Here is a 20,672-nt window from a genome sequence, read left to right as displayed (position 1 = left end):
CTTAACAGTATCTTCAACACACGCTGGTGAAATCTCCCAGGGCCGTTTTAAGATGGAGTAGCAGTGGCTTCTCACGTTCCGTGAGGATGACAAAAGTCCAAGGACAGACTGACTGGGGCGCCTCAGCGAAAGCAGACACCGCCTCTGAACCCCGGGAAGGCTCTTTCTCCTTCTCTGCTTTTCAATTGGATTGCACAACACCAAGAGGGAAATAAGGGACTGACAAAAGCAGGTTCAAGTAAGTCCAGCGCTCCGTACTACCAGAGACAGCCATCACTTTCCTAGAAGCTTGGTGTACCAAAGAGAGCCTCTGTACCCTGCTTCCACTTGGCACCAATGTGGTGGCAATAAAGGTGGGACCGTGCCGTTCACCACAGTCTCAGTAGAAACCACTCAGTGCCGTGAGCGCCATACCTACTCCTGGGGCCCAGTGAGATGTGTAAGCAAAAGCGCCTGTCAGTTGGGGTAGAGCTCGCTTCACACACCCTCCCACCACAGCTTCTCTGTCTCTACAGAAAAGGGTCAAGGGTCATGAATCCATGGGCTAAGACTTCAAGAAGCGACAGAGCTGCAGAGCATGGTGGCACATGCTCTTAATCCCAGCACTAGGGAGGCAGAGGCAGGCAGAGCTCTCTGATTTTGAGGCCACAACTTGAGTTCTAGGGCAGCAAGGGCTTTACGGTGAGGCCTTAGCTAAAACCAAACCAAACCAAACCAAAACACAAAGAAGAAACATAGGAGGAAGAGGAGGAGCAGAAGGAGGAACAGGGGGAGGAAGAAGAGAGAGAAAGGAAGGTATGGGGAGGAGGAGAAGGGAGAGAGGGAAGAAGGAAAGGGGAGGGGAGCTGTTGACACTCAGTCTCCAGGACCAGCTGACTCCCTCACTGGAGTCACAATAATCCTAAGAGTCTGTTCTGCCAACGTAGCGTGCCAAGTTAACCCTGGCCTGTGTGCCACGAACAAGATTTATGAATGGGAACCCTGTCCCATAGGTCAGTGTAGCATCTTGCCCAGGCCCCGTTGTAAGGGCCAAGACATTTTTTTTTTTTTTAGCACTCACTATTATTTATCAGCTACTATAATTTTCTTAGCCAAACTCTAGCCAGGACGGAAAAGCAAAGTGCAAGTGTCAACGGAGTTGTCCCTCCCCTCAGAAGAAGCCACCTCCCCAGCCAAGAATCTGGGCCAGGTCTAGCTTTGAGCAATAGAATGTGACAGGGTGATGTGGGAATTCCAAAACGCAGGCCTTCAGACACTTTGCAGTCTGGACAATGAACTGTAGAAAAGCTCCCGCCTCCGTGACACAGAGCCCCAGCTGCACCACTGAGGGTGGAAAGGCCACACAGGAGGGGACCCAAGTACCAAGTTCTCAGGGAAACTGCCTTGGACTGTGGCTGTCCAAGAGACCCAGGCAGGCGCTAAAGGGAACTACCAGTAAAGAGCCCAGATGCCCAACCTGCAACATTCTGAGATGTATCCAACTGACATGGCCACCACATGTGGGGACAGCTTGCTACGTTCCCATGGATGGAAGATACAAATAGCTATTAGCCTCCTCCCTGCAGAAACTAGGGGCTGGGTACTCTTGTGTCTGAGGATAACGGCACCACCCATGATCCCATTGAACTCCCGAGAAGAATCCCTAGTATTCTCGAGAAAAGGGATTTGGTGTCTCCCAAGCAGGATTCAAGAATCACATCCCCACAAAGCCATAGCTTTGGACAATGCAGATCCGACCGTCATGTATCAGCGCTTTTTCCTAGCAGGTCCAGAAGTCAGTCACCCAAGTCAAGGGCACTGACCGCAGTCGGGGAGACAGAGACAGTCTCCAGAGTGAAAACGAAGCATCAATCATTCCTCACACAGCACCTTGCAGAGCCCACAGCAACGCCTTGGGATGGGACCATGACCAGTGATGAACTAGGAAGAGGGGGGGGGCTGAGTGCCATGTGAAGGAAAACAGGGTTGGGGGACACCGATGGCTGTGTTGTCTAAATTTGCATTCAATCCCGGCTTCTAGCTCCTGCCGTCCAACCATCAGAACACAGCAACTCTTAAGGCAAATCGATTTAGTCACATTGCCTGGACACACTCGGGGGCTCTGTCCTTGGTGTCTAGGCATTTCCTCTGACAAAATCCACTGACGCATACTCTTTCTGGTGGGAAAACGGTTTCCTCCCCACCAGTCTAGACATAATTTCTTTAGAGTCTGCTCCAGATCAATACCTGGATAGTTTGTCTCCCACATACCCAGGCCCCGATAACGAGCCACAGGTCTGTGGTCCCCAAGGACACCAGGTCTCTCAGCTTTCCCCAGAATTTGTTAGAGAAGCAAACTGTCAGAGGGTGGGAGGATGGCTCAGGTACAAAGCACTTGCTGCCCAAACCTGAGGACTTTAACCAAAGTCTCTAAACCGCGGAGCCATCTCTCCAGCCCTTAAGTTGTCATTCTCAGTCTCAGCTGGCTACTAGAATCCCCTCAGGCTTTAAAATGGTCAATGCTCAGGTCCCACCAAAATCATGGAGTAAGCTAGTTAGAGGCATCTTTTTTTTTTTCGGAGCTGGGGACTGAACCCAGGGCCTTCCACTTGCTAGGCAAGTGCTCTACCACTGAGCTAAATCCCCAACCCTGGAGTAAGCTAGTTAGGGATGCGGAGGCAGTGAACAGATAAAGGAGACGAACAGGCTGGGGAGCTGGGCTCTACAGCTCCAGTCATCCTTTGGCAGGCTAAGTCCTCATCATGGTTTCGCTGAAAGTGGTGTTGGGTTTGAGTGACTTTGTGTTTGTGTACAAGGAGAACCAGGTCATGCCAGGTTCACTTGAGGCCTCTTTCGACAAAAGAATCTGGTCATTGTTAAAGCTTTGCCTCTGCAGGCTGCACGGGTGGGTCTGTGGCTTGAAAGGAAATCCCATGCAGATCCCACGCATGTGGTGGAAAGGTAGACCTGGGAGCAGTGTGAATATCTGTGGAGAGGCTCTAAAGTGTTTGCCAGGGCTGTGCCATGGCGAGGCCAGGCAGAGTACGGGTGCAAAACACACTGGCCTCCCAGCCGGAGGTCGACCATGAGGTCCGGCAGCCACAGTACCAGGCAGTGATCCCCCACTTTGCAGTCAAAGATTCTGGAGAATGGTGGTGAGCACCCCTAGTGTTCATTCGAGTGTTTGGAAGCAAATGCCTCATAGAGCTTCATTTCTTGTTAAAGCTCGGATAGTTAATGCTGTTCTCCCCCAAATCCATGTTTTCCGAGACACTGATCATTTGGTTAGTTACTGCGTCCTTAGGATGACATCTACCTGCTGTGATTGGAGGGGGGAGCTAAGCCTGAGTCTGTGTGAAGAGGTTAGGAACAGGATGCAGACGTCCCACGTGGGAGCCAGGAAATGCTAGGGGCCAGCCTGGCCTTTGTCTCCTAATCACACAGCCAAAGGCCATCACTAGGGAGTGAGGGCAGAGATGGACCCTGGTCCTGGAGATGACCACAAATCCCTCACTTAATAAATAAAAAGCACATGGGGATTTTGAAAATGACCAATTCTGATAGACTGTGTGTGTGTGTGTGTGTGTGTGTGTGTGTGTGTGTGTGTGTCTGCACATGCGTGTATGCACATACACTGATACTGTTGGCTATAGAACATATTATATTAAGAATACTGGAGCTTGTCCAGGGTGTGGGTAGGGTGGAGAAAAGGACCGACTTCAGCTCAGACCATAAATACAGATTTTTTTTTTTTAATTTACTGATGGGAGCTAGAGAAGTGTTCAGAGGATAAGAGGACTGGTCGCTCTTCCAGAAGACCCAGATTCAATTCTCAGCACCCACACGGTGGCTCACAAACATTGGTAACTCCTGTTTCAGGGTATCTGACACCCTCACACGGACATGCATGCAGGTTAAAAAAAAACAGTGCACATGAAATAAAAGTAAATATATAAATATAGAAGCAAAGAAATAAATTCAGAGGTTGTAGTTTTATTGTCAGTTTTATTGTCTGGTTTATTCTTTGAGTTTAATGTCTTCATCTAAAATATTGATGTGTGGACCTGGAGAGACGGCTCAGAGGTTAAGAGCACTGGCTGCTCTTCCAAAGGTCCTGAGTTCAAATCCCAGCAACCACATGGTGGCTCACAACCATCTGTGATGGGGTCTGATTCCCTCTCCTGGTGTGGGTAAAGACAGAGCGCTCATATACATTAAATCATAAATAAATCGTTTGTTAAAATGGTGTGCCTGTGTCTGCACGTCAGCCCTGTGTGGGGTTCTTTCCGAGACTCGAAGAAAGCATTGATCTTCAGGAACTGGAGGTGGTTACAAGCTGCCCAACATGGGTGCTGAAACGGAACTCTGGCCTCCTGGAGAGTAACTGCTCCTAGTCACCAAGTCATCCTTCTAGTCCTTAATTTCCTTTCAATTGTTAACGGAGAAAATAATCGCATGCTTATGGGGTAAGGAGTGATGCCCCACATGCAGACAGCTGTTGGGAAGAATCCATTAAATAATCCCAGAGGCCCAGCGGGCAGACCAGAACACAAGGACAAACAGGAATGAAAGCATACCTGACTCTCAGAGGCGTCTGTGAGAGGGCTGTGTGGTGACCTACTCATGTCTCCTCTCCGGCAACATTTCTGAAGGTTCCAAGAACTTAGACACAGGCTCTTCCCCAAAGAGGAAAGGCACAGGCAGCTAACATGCAAACAGTGCAGGTGAGAGACCTACAGGAAGCTGCATACTCCGGTCCAGGGAGGGCAGGGAGAAGCCCTCATTCTGTCTGGCTACCGGGAGGAGCTGCCCTGCTGCCCAGGGTTTCCCAGGGAGGGAGGGAGGGATTGACAAGGAGCCCAATGATCTCAGAGGTGGTCCAGCAGTAGGAAAGAGGGGCAGAGTTAACATAGGTGGGACAGAAGGTGGAGGGACCGAATGACAGATTAAATCTGTCACCATAAACCATGGCTACTCCAAAGAAGGAGCCCAAGGGCTCACAAGGAAAATTAATCTTCTCTTAGATAACTTCGTGGGCTACTAAGCGGCTATAGATTTTAAATTTGTTTGTTTGGATTTTTTTGTTTGGTTTTGGTTTTTTTGTTTTTTATTTATTTTTTGTTTGGTTGGTTTTTTGGTTTTTTTTTTTTTTTTTTTTTTTTTTTTTGTCTTTTTGAGACAGGGTTTCTCTGTGTTGGCCTGGCTGAGATCAGAGGCATGGACCACTGGGCACTGAAGTTGTTAATTTAACTCCTTGGGAAGGAGTGGGACATAAGCTTTAACAATCTCATGGTTAAGGAGATGGTGGGAGAGTAGCTCAATGGTAGAGCCTTTGTTGAACGACTGAGAGAGCCCAGATTTGATCCCCGGCACCACAAAATACTACTACTACTACTACTACTACTACTACTACTACTACTACTACTATAAATGTATGCAGATATCACGGTTTAATGAATATTGGGTCTCCCCACTTTGTTCGAGTGGAGAATATGCACAAAAGCAGAAGAAATGTGAACTATGGGTGGACCTTCAGGGTGTCATCCTAGGTCTGCCACTGGCCAACTTCAGAGCTAGAAAATATCACAGAACTGCTGTACCCTCCAGGAGCTGAGCCCCAAGGCGCTCTCACAACAAATGTGTGTGAGAGAGACAAGATCGAGTCTCCCTCTCAAGGAGCCTGACATGGAAGACAGAGGCAGGAATCAGAAATGGTCTTCAAGCATCCAGGTTTGCAAAGGCGGATGGGAAATGCCCAGGAATTCTTGACGTCCCCCCCACCCCCACATCCGCCCAGCAACAATGCAGGATGTCTAACTCACTGTCTTCAGCAGACTGAGTAGAACCATTTCCTTAATGAACACCCCCACACACGCCCCCGACGGTGCCGCACGCTAAATCAGAGGCTTCTCTCTCCGGTTCCTTCAAATACTCCATTCCTCCCATTTCCTTCCCTTCCTTCAGTCTGGAATAAAGTCCAGCAATTTAATGTTCAATCACCGTGCGGCATCCAAGGAACCACTGATTTCGGCCTCCACCACTGTCCTGGAAAGCAACTGGCAGGGCCGGAGTCTTTCCTCAGGAGCCGCTCTGCTCTGCTAAGCTAAACCAACATGTCAGCTGCTCCTGGTATAATTTTTACTTAAAATAAAGAGAGCCTGGTGTGTTCGTCAAATATCCTCTTCCGCTATGCACAGTATCAAGTACGTTGAAAAATGGTTCTTAACCTGCGATGACCACACATCATCTACTGTGTGCTGGGCCAAATAAACCCTCCTCACCAGTTCCCAGCTTCCTGAATCCCTTTTCACCCCTGGGCTCACTCTTGCACACATTAAGAGCACCACAGAAACCGCTTGCTCTGTTTCTGTTCTCTCTTAGCTTGACTGCAAAGCCAGGGTAGGGATCAGCCACAGTTCTGTTGGGTTACACCACACAATTTCCTCCCAAGGAACCACCTTTCCAGAGGGAAGGGGGCAAGTGTCACTATAAAGCCTTTTGGGGGGAATAGATATATCACTTCAAGTTCCACATTATACACATTCGAGGACTCAGAAATGTCCCCAAAGTTTTGGAGAGGGGGGAAAAATAAGTACTTGGTTGGTCTTTTAGAAGTCACAAAAATAGGTTTAACTATTAAATAAGAGGTTTAGTAGTAGCCTTGCTGTAATCTGGAACAGTTTTAGAACATAGCTGTTTTTAAAAAACAAACAAACAAACAAAAACTAATAAATATTAACTTTTTTTAAAGCAAGAAATACGGGGTGGGGGTGGTTAAAGCGACAGATATCTTCCATGTGGTTAACGTGACTTAGTCCCTGTCGTAGTTACACATTCTGCTGAGAAAAAACAAAAGGCCCACGCTAATGATCTATGCCTGAGGCATCTGGGATGGCCTCCTCCACCAGCCTCCCACCCCCCAAAAAAGGAAGCCCACTAAAGACCAGGTTAATTGGTTGGTCTAGAACTTTCTACCAGAGAAAAGGATCAGGTGTGATTCCTGACAGCAACCCCCCAGCTCGGCAGCCACAGTGTCAAATGGCTTAGCGCCCATTAGCAGGCATAAGAATGGCAGGGAACCTGGAAAACAGAAGGACCCCATTCTGTTTGCTTTGTGAAATTCAGTCACTGAATTTTAGAGTTGAAAAGGAGCCTTCGGAAATCAACCATATTTTTAGGCCAGATAGTGGTGGCCCACACCTTTCATCCCAGCACTGGGAGGGCAGAGGCTAGCCTGGTCTACAGAGTAAGTTCCAGGAGAGCCAGGGCTACACAGAGAAACTCTTGCATAGAGGGGGGAAAAAATCAACTATATTTTTTAATTTTGCCAATTTTTAAAAGAAAAAAAATGCCAGTTGGGGAATCATTTGAAAAGAAACTATATAGCCTATTAAAGACTTTTCAACCAGGAAAAAAATTAATGCTGCACTAAAAAGATTTTTTTTCAAAGAAACCCTAGTTCACAGTTTATCTGCAAGATGACTGATCAGTTGGAAAGCAACATGAACCATAAGAGTCCCATTTAAAATATGCCATTTTGGGAAAAGCACAGCTCTGTAAGTCTTGGAGAAAAAAAATAGAAACCACTATGTAAAACTATGTATGAGAAATGCATTCTATTCAATTTTGAAATAGGTATTATTATTATTATTATTATTATTATTATTATTATTATTAATTTATCGAGAAAGGGACTCCCTTTAGAGCCAATGTCTCTGGTTAGAACTCACCATCCCTCTGCCTTAGGTCTTGAGTTCTTGGAATATGGATGTAGCCCTCACACCTGGCTGTTAATATTTGCATAATTTTTATTTTAACTCAGAGTTACCATACACACACCCCAATCCCAAAATTTAAGTATTTCTAACTAGTTCTACCAAACTCCAAATGTTAGCTGCTTAAAGAAAAGTAAGGGAGGGGGAGAGGGAAGGATAAAGGGGTGAGAAGGGAGAGAGAAGGAGAGAGAGAGAGGTGAGCAAAAGAAGTGCACGCTGGTGTGGTGTTAATCAAGGGTATGGAGTTAAACAAGAGTGTGGTGTCTTAAACCTTGAACAGGAGACTGAACTTTTTAAGAGACAGTGGTCTCCATAGCTACAAAGAGGACCCGAAAGTATTGTAGTTCGTAACTAATAAAGAGGCTCTAACACCCGATGGGGCTCAGCGCCTGGCTAGCCGGTGCAAAGCGACTCCGTACGTTACCCGTTACCCGTACCGTTTCTGTACTGCTTCAATCTGCCTCTGCTGGTCTCAACCCCATATAAAATTACGCTTAGCTAAAACCAACCACGCTTTAAAGTTTAAAAGTAAAGACACGTGTGCGAAGCAGAAAATCCAATGAGACATGGGTTTTCCCCCTCTATAACTTGGGGGTTTGCAGTAATTTTTAAGCTAGCTTTTGCCTTTATATAGTAAACTAGTATTTAAACTCTCTAAGCGATTATATTTCGAATAAGCAGCTCTTCAAAAACATTTGAGAAATAGAAAATACAAGAACTCGTTTAATATCATTGTTCTAGAACCTAGCCAGCCCATGTCGAGTTCTGGCTTTACCATTTCAATCCATTTTAATTATAAACCCCTGCTCATTACTTTGAAAGGAAGTGCAGTCTTCTCATTCCTAAAGGCTCGTTCTTACTGCCTTTAAAATCCGTGTTGCCTTTCTTTCTGGGGCCATTACAATCCTGACTCTTTCTTCTCTACCTTTTTTCCCCAACCACGTTGCTTTAAAGAAAGGTGTTCTGGTATCTGGCTCTGCCCAAAGCGACCTCACAGGATCCTTCGCCCCTCGTGCCTGCAGACCTGGAGTTAAGAGTTCCCGAGCTCCATTCAGCTTTTTAACCCTTGGATGACAAAGGTCTCCACATTAAATGCTCTTAAAATCTGCTGGTCCCTGATCCGTCCTCCCCTCCACCTCCCCAGCGCTTTTTACATCCCAGTGAAGGCTGATTTAGGCGATGTGCATACCTCACCTACTCCTTAAACCACAGCTTTCGGTCCAAATTGCCAGGTCCTCCCCCCTTGATTCATAACCTAAAGGTAGGGCTTAAATTTCCAAAACTTGAAGACTGGACCCTAGGCTGCCGGGCGCTTTGAGTCACTCACGCCGACGACCTGGACCGCACACCGGCCCGCACCCGCGGAGGCCCCACCCGAGAGACAGCGCTCAGCGAACTGCGGGGAAGAAACTGTGCCCGCTGTACGTTCCCCAACTTCCTCCGGACGGTCCCAAGCGGGTACGGGAACCAGAGCTGGCCCTTTGCTGGCTCCATCTGCTCGCCGCGGGCACGGGATCCTTCCCAAATTTGACCTCCTTTGCTCTGGTAGAGCGAGATCATCGCTATCGAGCCCTCTTCTGTCCAGCCCCGGGCAGCCTCTCTGACATCTAGCTCGCTCTAGCTAACCCTAGAGGACTCAGCCTCAGCCGGGGAGCGGGCTCTGGATGCAAAAAGGTCCACCAGTGTGGTGATCTGCACTTCCAGAGTCTACGGAGCGAGCGCCTACCCCAGAGCCTGGCAGGGGACAAGCGGCTCCGGGTGCACTCCGCAGATAATCTGGCTCTGACCCCAGCGCGGAGCTAAGGAGAGTCTGAACAGTGATGCCAACTTCCAGCGGCGCCCACTGGGGGAGAGGAAAAAAGATGTGTGTCCCGAGGCGTACCCACTGCTACAAGTGTCCCCGGCTCCCGCCGGAGCTCGCTTGCCCGCTTGTAGTCTCGCTCTCCCGGACCACCCCGTGGCTGCCCAACCCCGCCGAGCTCCAACTCGTGGTCCCCGGCGCGTCTCACCTGTGAGAAGCAGACACCCGAGCAGCGCGCAAGGCAGGACCGCGGTGTCCCAGCAGCTGACCATGGTGAGCGCGACGCGGCCTGCTGGCCCGGTGCCCGCGCTCTCCGAGGCCGACGGAGCAGCCGCCCGAGCCGGTCCCCTCCTGCTCCTGATGGCGCCGCGAGAGCTCTTCTCGCGCCTGCAGCCGAGGTGGTGTGGGGGGCGGAGGGGATCCTCCCAGTCTCGCGTCCGCTAGCCGCTGCGCTTGAGTCCCGGAGCCCGCTCGGAGCTGCTGCCACCACTACCACCACTACCTCCGGGGAGTGTCCGCCACCGCGCTCCGAGCCTCCCGAGGACCTCGCTGAAGCGCAGCCGAGGGCGGGGGCGATTTATAACCTTCCCCAGCCCACTTCCTACCCCGGCACCTCCTTCTAGTGACGTCAAGGGGTCCCCCACCCCTCATCCGCCTCCCCACCTACCCTCTTCTTCCTCCCGGAGGGGCGGGGGCCGGCGAGGGCGGGTGGCCTGGGGGCCGGAGCGCGCGTGCGGTGGCGCTAGGCGCGCGGGTCCCGGGGCAGGTTCGCAGGTTCAGCGTCCTTGCTCGGTGCCCTGCTGCCCCCGCCCCTCCTGCCCATCGCTCTCAGGAAATCCTTGCCCAGCTCCCTCCACCGGGCTTACTCAGCTCTGGTGACCGCCCGAAACTGAGGAGGGGACCGGCGAAGTGCACCGCCCTGCCCCCGGGGCGGGAAGTCTTATCCTAGGGAAGCTGGCCGCGCCCCCGCGACGGTGTCCCTGGCACCGAGGAACGAGGCGCAGTCGAGCCCTCTCCTGAGCGGTCCCGCCGGTCCCTGACCCCGCCAGACTGTTCCCAGACGGCGAAGGAAGGCGCCAGAGACCCTCCGCTTAAGGCACTTGGACCCGGAGCGTCCGAAGGAACCGGACGCCTTGCCAGGCACCTTCGGAAAGAGCGCGGGGCCGCGCGGGTCCCAAGGGAGGGAGTCTGTGTCTTTTTCGGCTGCATTAATGCACCCGCCCAAGCCATTTCCTCAACCCTCTGCTTCCTAGAAGCAAAACAAGGAATAACATGTTACCTTTTTCAAAAGCCAAGGCGTGAGACACGCTCCTGCAACTTGTAAAGGGCCAAGAACTTGAACTCTATGTCTGAAACGCTGGATGGAAAAGAAATCTTTTTGGTGGAAGCCGGCTAGCCAAGATGACTGACTCGAATGTTCTTGGAACAAAAACGGGTGAAATTAACTTGAGACACTAGATCATTTACGATGACACTAATTCCACGTTGTTCCTCAATTATGTATCCATTAACTGGAAGGCTGAAGTCGTCCCGGCCTCCCCGGAGCAGCCCGGTCTTGTCCCTGTAAATACTGCAGGTTTGAAAAATAGCTCATTGCAACCTGCCAGATGCCGGTGATAAAATGGCTCCTAAATGGGACCAGAGGCTTTTCCTGAAGGACTAGACTAAATCTCCGGTAGGGAAGGTTGCGCAACCCGAGTTGCCTCACTGCTAAGAGAGTCTGCGCCACCCCCCCCACCCCCACCCCCACTCCCGCAGCTCTCCTAGGGCAGCGGGAGCCGCTGAGCCAAGGCCAGGGAAATTCTTCTCTCCTTCGTGGTCAGGAGAAAGGAAAGGCCGCTATGAGCCGCAGCTCACCTGCGGACTTCCCCTCCCGGTTCTGCTTTCTCTACAACCCTCCACTAGGGTCAGTGCTCCTGCACTCTGCCTCGAATTGCTCTCCCAATCAGGAATCACACGGGATGGCCAGCACTAGGTAATAATAATTCTCCCAACTGAATCTCCAGCCGTAGATGGTTTAAGACACACCCACACAGTCAAACTGTCCCCGTCTCTAAGAGCTCTCGTCACGCCCACACATCTTCCACGAGGTGCGGTGCGCGCAGCCCTTTAAGCAGCAGCAGGTGTTTGGGCTGGAAAGAGTTCGCCCATGGAAACCCTATGCTGCTGAGGCTGGAGGGGCTACGCCGACCAGGCTGGCAGATCAAGAAACCAAGATACACAACGCAGAGGACGTTCACGCTTCTGGAGGGCGTGGAGCCCACCATGAGCACAGAAACACGGGCGTGACTACTGGAGGGAAAGACCAGGGAGGGGAACTACTAACCTAAGGGAAGCGTCCTGTATACAGTCCTCAACGGTTTACTTTAACGCGTTGTTTTCAAAAGGCATTTTATGGTTTCGAATACTCAAGGAGACACTGGCGAGTTTGTTGCCAGAAATGATCCCACGATGACTTTATTGAAGCCAGACAGGTATTTGACCGACAGCCAAAACCATCTATAACTTAAGCTGTGCATCAACAATGATAAAATATCGTTCAATTATCTAAGATTAATGGCCTCGTAGTTGAACGTAGCTAAGGTTTATATGCCGTGGTCTTCCGTACATTCCTCCAATTATTCTTTTGAAAAGTCCCAGACTTTTAATTACAGCCAGCAACTCCCACACTGGTATTTCTTTTAGGCTGCATTTATTATTATTAATTATTATTATTATTATTATTAAAAATTTTAAATGGTACAAACTGGCCATTTCAACTTCACTTCGATATGGAGAATAAAGGATTAAGACCTTTCCCCCAAAAGCGATAACACCATTGAATAATGGGTTACAGGATTCTTCTAACTAAATCGGTCCTGAAAGAGGTTTTCTAGACACCACTGATGGGAAAGATCAAATTCAACACGCCTGGTATGTATGAAAAGCTATTTGCAGTAGATTATCTGCTTGCTTCCTGACCACGTACAAAAGAACATTTCATCTCCTGCACGCCTAGCAAAACCAGATACTCTCTCCGGCTATCAGCCACATTCTCCTGAAGTTTCTCTCTTGCCCCTATTCAGCAACACACTGTTGTCCAGTCAGTGGCTTAAATATTCAAGACTGAATAAGGGGGTTGGGGCATCAATAAGAGTGTCAGGAGGGGAACTCAGAGCTGGTCTACAGGGGGAGGGGGAGGGGAGATGAGGAAGAAGAAAAGGAAGAGGAGGAAGAGGCAGGGTGACATTAAGCTCGGTTGTTGAAAAAAAAATCCTTGTTGATACACAACACAGAGCTTGTGTACAAGCAGCTGATGATCTTGTCAACTCTGTATGCATCGTTGGAAGAAAAACAAGCAAACAAGCCTCCTGTGACATTTTGGGACAGTGAGGCTCCTTGGTGAGCACCCCAGACCAGACGGTACCTTCCAGTTTTATTGACCAGAAATGGATCAACAGGCTAGAACAACAAGAGAGTCTTGCTTATTTCAGCCATCCAAGGGCTACAGGTACGGTCCAGCAGAAGACCATAGGACACCTAATATGCACGGGGTCCCTAGATTTGGTCCTCGGTCCTGTAAGCAGAGAAGCAGAGGGAGATCCTTCCACTCTGACAACTTCTCAAGAACACTGACTGACCGCTCACAAACGCAACTTTATCTCTAGGCTCTCTGTCCTTGTCTCCTTGACCACTTCTTAAATGACATGTTCTAGAAATCGCTCCCAGCTTCCACTGGAGGATTCCATTTTACTAACATTCTCTGCAGGTGGCATAGACTCCGGACTGAACAAGCATGTATGACGCTCTCAGCAAGAGAATTGAAATCCACCGAATGGTAAGATCAGAGGCTAAAAGAGTTCAGCAGGCTGGTGCATCTGCTGGGGAAAGGCAGGAACGAGGTGGGAGCCCCGTAAATGAGGATCTGCCATGAGCCATGAGCCATAGACAGGCTTAGGCTTGGGGTTAGGGTTAGGGAATCAGGCAATGGCTGCTATCCTGAAAAAGTCATAGGGGTCTCAGACAGGAGGAAGTCTTGTAAGAGACCTCGATATGAAGGTGTTCATGACCGCAATATCCATCCTCTTAAAGTTAAGGGTTCTGTCTTTTTGTCTTATAGACAGGGCCTCACCATATAGCCCTAGCTGGCCTCAAATTCATTATGTCGACCAGGCTGGCCTGGAACTCACACAAAGATCTGCCTACCTCTGCTTCCCTGGTGTTGGGATTAAAAACATGAATGAAGGGGGCTGGAGAGATGGCTCTGTGGTTAAGAGCACTGACTGCTCTTCCAGAGGTCCTGAGTTCAATTCCCAGCACCCACATGGTGGCTCACAACCATCTGTAATGGGATCTGATGCCCTCTTCTGGTGTGTCTGCAGACAGCTGAAAACAGTGTACTCATATACATAAAATAAATAAATATTAAAAAAAGAATAAAAAACAATGAATGAATTAAAAACTACAATGCCTAGCTAAGACAGATTGACTACACACTCACTCAATGTGTGTGTGTGTGTGTGTGTGTGTGTGTGTGTGTGTGTGTGAGAGAGAGAGAGAGAGAGAGAGAGAGAGAGAGAGAGAGAGAGCGCATGTGTCATGTGCATAAGTTCAGGTACCCACGGAAAGTTGTTTATCTCCCAAGCAAGGAGAGGGGTCTATGGAAAGTTCTAGAAATGAGCAAAGAGAGCTAGATGTTCAGATGGCCAGTACACTGGGTGGACGAAAGCTGGGGAGATGAGCCCCCAGCCCCCATGCACACAGACATCATCAGCTTCTGCCTCCAGGACACCCTGGCTCCTTCCTTCCCTGGCCCAGGTTGGCACTGCTAGTGTTGATAAGATCTTTGCACTTCTTCCGGGCTCTTTCTTGATGCTGTTTACCTAGCTCTGGACTCCTGTTTGCTTTGTTCCCCCTCTTCCTACGGCAGCGTGCTTTCTGGGTTGCCATCAAGATCACGGGCTAGCTGCTCAAGACTCATGTGCCCTGGGTGGGTAATGAACTTTTCACTTTCTTGCTTTAAAATCGTTAACTAGGGATACAGCAGAATAGATCGCCGAGAGAGCGAATCAGGGAGAGGAAGTTCTGCAAATCATGGAAAGGTGACTCATTCTTTTCTGTCTCTATTCCCAGGTGCAGGTTCAGCAAGGGCGGTGGCAGGTAAACTGGTCATCAGTCACTGAATCCTACTTGGAAACAGTGAGCCTACGAGAAAGAACTAGACCACCAGGATTTACTCAAGGCCATCCAGAAAAAGAAAGAAATCACAACAACAACGACAACAACAACAAACTAGCCTGGTGGTGCTGGCACACACCTTTAATTCTATCACTTGGGAGGCAGAGGCAAGTGGAGCTCTGAGTTCCAGGACAGCCTTGCATGGTGGTGTAACCCTTTAATCCCAGCACTTGAAAAGCAGAGAGAGGATCTCTGTGAGTTCGAGGCCAGCCTGGTCTACAAAGCAAGTCCAATGTGTGTGTGTGTGTGTGTGTGTGTGTGTGTGTGTGTGTGTGTGTGTGTGTGTGTATGAATATATACATACCACACACATATTTTTTTTTCAGGGCTACACAGAGAGACCCTGTCTCAGAACAAACAAACCCAAAAGTAAAAGGGTAAAATTAAGAAGAGCAGTCCCGGGCTGGAGAGATGGCTCAGCGGTTAAGAGCACCCGACTGCTCTTCCAGAGGTCATGAGTTCAATTCCCAGCAACCACATGGTGGCTCACAACCATCTGTAAAGAGATCTGATGTCCTCTTCTGGTGTGTCTGAAGACAGCTACAGTGTACTTATATATAATAAATGATTAAATCTTAAAAAAAAAAAAGAGCGGTCCCTAAGAGAGAGAGTACCCCTCAGGGAGCATGCGGGAGAGTTATCTGGCTACCATCCTGGTTGTCTCAGGACTTTATCTGGCCCCTCACTGACAGCCTTTGTTCTTTCCCCTTATGTTTTGCTCAGGGATTTTCCACTTTAAACACATTTGTTTTTTAAAAAATTGGAACATGATCTTGAAGAAAAAAATCCAAAGGATGGGCTGAGCTGGAGGCTGTCATTTCAGCTGTCAGCAGAGCCACCCTGCGACCACTTCAGGGCAGTCCATGGGAGCTGACAGCTGTACTTATATTCCATTTTCCCATGCCACCTGCATAGCTCTTAAGTTTAATTGCTGTATCAGCCCACCGTTAGACAGTCGGGGTTCCATATTAGAAATGGTTCCAAACTAGAGAGAGTTTGAGAGTGAGTTGCCACTGCTCCTGACCCATATGTGTGTGTGTGTGCATTTGTGCATGCACGTGTATATGTGTGTGCATGTGCGTGCATTCATGTGTGTGCATGTGTGTGTGCATCTGCATGCATGAGTTCATGTGTGTGCATGTGTGCATGTGCAAGTTTGTGTGTGTGTGTGCCTGTGTGCATACACATGCATCTGTGTGCACATCTTCAATAGCCTTGCTTCACTTAAAACTTCCACCAGCTCAGTGCAACACAACCCTGACTGAGAAATCGTAAGGAAAAGGCTCATGGCATCTAATCCAGGAAACATGGGGGTTTTTTTTGGGGGGGGGTTCTTTCGGAGCTGGGGACTGAACCCAGGGCCTTGCGCTTGCTAGGCAAGCGCTCTACCACTGAGCTAAATCCCCAACCCCAACATGGTTTTTATTTAGTACTCCCCTTGAATATATACCCTATACACATTGGAAGATATAATTATTGCCCTAAATGACCTTATAATAAACTCCAGGATGTCACATGCACACAGAGCATTAGGAAGCAATCCAGGGCAGTTAAAAAGGAGATACAGTTATAAGTACTAAGGGGCTTATTCGCCACTGTCCTGGGAACCAGTCTTGAAGGTAGTAACAGAGTTACATCAGCAGAGAGACAGCAAGCATCCTGGAAGCAGGACAGGATGAAAGCTGTTTCTACAGGAGGAGGAAGAGTGTGGGAGGGAGATAGCCCCTGAGGATGGAAGTGGGGGGGGGCAGGGTGGCGAAGTCTCAGTGGATAAGGCTGAGGGGTCTCCAGTGTGTTTCCATGTCGTCAGTGCCAGCAAGGCTGAAGGAAGAGAAACCACCTGTGAAGAAACAGAATCACGAGTGCACAGATCAAGGAGAGGCACAGGATGTGTGTGCCGGCCCCGTGTTGAGCAGGAGAGGATACAGGGTGGCTCTAGCAAGTGGTTCTGGGTAGAGGTGTTTGGAGTCAGTGAACCCTGAGATAGAAGAGGGAAAATGAAAGGCCCTGGGAGGACTCCACGGTTCCAGGCCACTGTGTGTGTGGTGACGGGGAGACGGGAAAAGGGACAACTGAAAGTGACCTGTGTCCCTGTCTAAGCTGAGGGAGGGTTTAAAGGGGTAGGTATGGCTCGGGCTTGGACATGTAAGGAGCCAGAATTCCAGCAGGTTCTTGTAATCCTGCATCTACTTATATAAACATGAGACAGACAGACAGATAAGAGATGAGATGGGGAGATACATAGAGGACGACAGTAAGGAGATAATAAAGACAGAAACGGAGAAATGGCAGAGGAGGGCTGGTAGGACTATGGCGAGACTATGCTTGTGTAATGGCTGCCTTGCTAGGACATTTAAATGCTGAGCTTCAATGCAGAGGGTGGCTTTGGTGTCCGCTCTGAGTCGGGAAGGGTGGCCAACATCCATCTTTAGTCTTCCTTCTTCAAAAGTTCCCCGAAACCCAGACACACCCTCAGGGCAGGCCTGCTGGCCACATCAGTGGAAGACCAGCCCTTTCCTTCCTGAGCCTCTTCCAGGCTCCTCCTGGCCGGCTTGCCCGGAGGAGCTGCAGAGGCTGCAGCCCAAGTCCAGTGGCGTTCAGCTGTACCCCCTCCTGCATCTCCTTGCCTGTCCCCTGGACCATCCTACCACAGCCTCTGGAGCCTGCTCAGCCTCAGCGGCAATATGGAGACAGCTAACATTTGTAAGACACCAGATCCTACAGCCTGTGACCCTGACTCAGAGGGGGAAATAGAAATCGGTCTCTTTAAAGATTTCGTTGTTGTTGTTGTTGTTTAGAAAAATAAAGAATCAAATTCTAACCATATAAGAACAATGCCTGAAAAGGACCTCCTCCTCTGCTTTTCTGTCATTAGTTTGGGGGACATATGAAACTTTGTTTCTGTTGTTTCGATGAACACCTATATAAAGTTGACCCTGGGCATGGTGGCACGTCCCTGAGAGACAGGAGATCATGTACCCTAGACCACTACGCAGCACCGTAGGATCCTGTTTCAAAACAGATAAACAAAAGGCATAAAAATAAACTATAAACAAGAAAAGGAAGGAAGAGATGGTGTTTTGTATTTTCAACATTTCTTCAAGCGTCTGCCTACATAAAAGGACGACAGTTCATCTCCAGAAAAGACTTTTTCAAAATATCAATCAATATTTGAAACATTAAGTAGAACACTGTGTGTTTTCTTGGTAGAATTTAAAGTCCAGTAAAAGGACTGGAGAGATGGCTCAGTGATGAAGAGAACCGGCTGCTCCTATAGGAACCTAGGTTCCATTCCAAGCACCTACACGGAGGTTCAAACTCATTATACCTGTACTTACAGGAAGGGTGTGTTTCCATCGCCCTCTGCTGGTCTCTGTGGGTACTGCATGCACAGATGCAGGCAACACCCAGAGGTACACATAGAGTAATACATAAATAAATAAATACCCATCCAGATAACAGTTTATTCTTTGAGGAGTATTTATCTCTCCTTATATACCAGAACAATCCACACAAAGTAATAAACAATTGAGATTTGTTTCAAAGTTGCCCAAGGTAAATAATGATCAAAAGTATTGACAGTACCAAAGCTGGTTATGAATACATAATCTACATATACTTTAAAAGAAAATAACTACTTCATTCTTCATTTATGTGTATATGTGTGTGGTGGTTGTGGGTAGGTAAGAACACATGTATGAGGGTGCCCACGGAGGACAGAAGAGGCCATAGGGTCTCTAGGAACTGGGTTACAGGCAGTTGTGAGCCATCATGTGGGTGCTTGGAACAGAACCCAGCCTCGTTTGTACGTGTGTGTGTGTGTGTGTGTGTGTGTGTGTGTGTGTGTGTGTGTGTGTGTGTGTGTAGGGGGTGCTTCCGATGCTTTCTTTGATCGTGAATCTGCATGTGAACGCTGAAGGTCCTGTTCTCCAATTGGTTCTTGATCGATCAATAAAGATACTAGGTGCGAATGGTTGGGTGGAAGAGGTGGGACTTCCAGGTTCATAAAGGCAGGCAAGGAGATGCAGGAGGGGGAAAGGTTTCACCTTCAGAGGGAGAGAGAGCCATCACCCATGTGAGATTTCTGGTGAAGCAGCCATTGGCCACTTCCCTGACTGGGCCAGGAGATTATAAGCACAACTAAGCTGAGGGTAGATTTAGGGTGCTGAGCGAGGAGAAAGTACCCCCTAAACTACGCTGAGGGAAGATTCAGATGTGTTGAGGAGGGAGTGAAAAAGGAAAGGGCATGTTAGCTGTGGGAGACTTAGAAGTCCCTAGCCATTGAGCTAAAGGCATATTAAAAATAAACTACTCTGTGTGTGTGTGTGTGTTTCATCCTCGGATCCAACGGAACCTGGGCAGGGGCTGGTAGCAGGTCTGCCTGGAGCTTAAAGCCGGGTAGTAAAAACCATGTGCTGTGTATATGTATATTTGAGAGAGAGAGAGAGAGAGAGAGAGAGAGAGAGAGAGAGAGAGAGAGAGAGTTTTCACATGTGAATGGTGGGGACAGGGGATACCTGGTAAATTCTTCAAAAGAAAAGACAGGAAGACAGGTCTGGTGGGAAGAGACAGCCTGATAACCTGAGTTCAGTCCTCAGGACCCACATAGAATATGGAAAGGATGTACTCCTGACACACACATGTCCACACATGCTCCCACACACACTCAAACACTCTCTCTCTCTCTGACACACACACACACACGCTCAAACACATGCTCACACATGCTCACACACACACATGCTCACACACATATGCGTGCACATGTGCTCACACTCTTGCACAAATAAATGCAATAAAATGTTTTACTAAAAGCAAAAGTATTGTTGTGTTAAGAAAAAAGAATATACTTTTGAAATCTCCCTTTTTCTCTGTTATATTGATTTCAAAGGTAGATGTAGGACACAGTCCAGGTAAGATAGACTTGGCTGCAATCCCACTTCGGAGGTGGAGGATCAGGAGTTCAAGATCTTCCCTGGCTACAAGGTAGTTTGGAGCCCATCTAGGCTATATCAGACTCTGCACAACAAACAAACAAACAAACAAACAAACAAACAAACATTGCAGGTGAGAAATTGGCCATACCCATTCACATCTGCGATCTCAGGATTTGGGAGGCTTGGTAGGATTGTTTAAGCCGACACATGAGACCTCGGCTCAAAACAACCACCACAAAACACACACACACGCACACACACACACACACACAAAACACACACACGCACGCGCACACACACGCACGTGCACACACACATGCACACACACGCTCACACACATGCTCACACACACGCTCACACACATGCTCAAACACATGCTCAAACACACACACGTGCACGCTCACACACGCTCTCTCTCTCTCACACACACACACACTTAGATAATGGAAATCTAACTTATTCTAAGAGAGACTCATGGCTCATTATCTAATGACATTTATTTATTTATTTATCTATCATTTATTTGCTTTTTGAGACAGGGACTCTCTATGTAGTCCCAGCTTGCCCTGGAACTCTCTCTATAGACCAGGCTGACCACTTGCCTCTGCCTCCTAAGTTCTAGGATTAAAGACGCACAGCCCCATGCCCACCGTGGTATTATTTTAGAAGACCTTTACAACTACTTGTTTGAGAACTGGGGCTTTAGCTCAGTGGTAGAAGCATTTGCCCAGCACACAGAAGGCCCTGGGTTCAACCAGCTATATTTTAAAACACACACACACACACACACACACACGCACGCACGCACGTAGGCACGTGTGCACACACACACACACACACACACACACACACACACCTCATCAACTCCCCAAATCATACAATCCCACCCCCCAAGTCTAAAACAAAATCAACAAATGGGGCTGGAGAAATGGCTCAGCAGTTAAGGACACTTGTTGCTCTTCC

General features: G+C 48.6%; 1 protein-coding gene across 3 annotated transcripts in view; it reads right to left on the bottom strand.

Annotated features, from left to right (window-relative positions):
- Flt1 (Fms related receptor tyrosine kinase 1) overlaps window positions 1–10,442 on the bottom strand; it is a 171,701-nt gene extending 161,259 nt beyond the window's left edge. For 2 of the 3 annotated variants that reach the window (NM_019306.2, NM_001309381.1), the window contains exon 1: window positions 9,764–10,062. In NM_019306.2, coding sequence (NP_062179.2) covers window positions 9,764–9,827 — 64 coding nt within the window. In that variant the 5' untranslated portion in view covers window positions 9,828–10,062. Of the gene's footprint in view, window positions 1–9,763 lie in introns of all 3 variants that reach the window. The other variant, XM_008768998.4, reaches the window with a different exon arrangement.
- Between the last annotated feature and the right edge of the window lie 10,230 nt (window positions 10,443–20,672).

This window comes from Rattus norvegicus, chromosome 12 (assembly GCF_036323735.1).
Source record: "Rattus norvegicus strain BN/NHsdMcwi chromosome 12, GRCr8, whole genome shotgun sequence".
Classification (NCBI taxonomy): Eukaryota; Metazoa; Chordata; class Mammalia; order Rodentia; family Muridae; genus Rattus; species Rattus norvegicus.
This window is presented reverse-complemented; position numbering and strand designations above follow the sequence as displayed.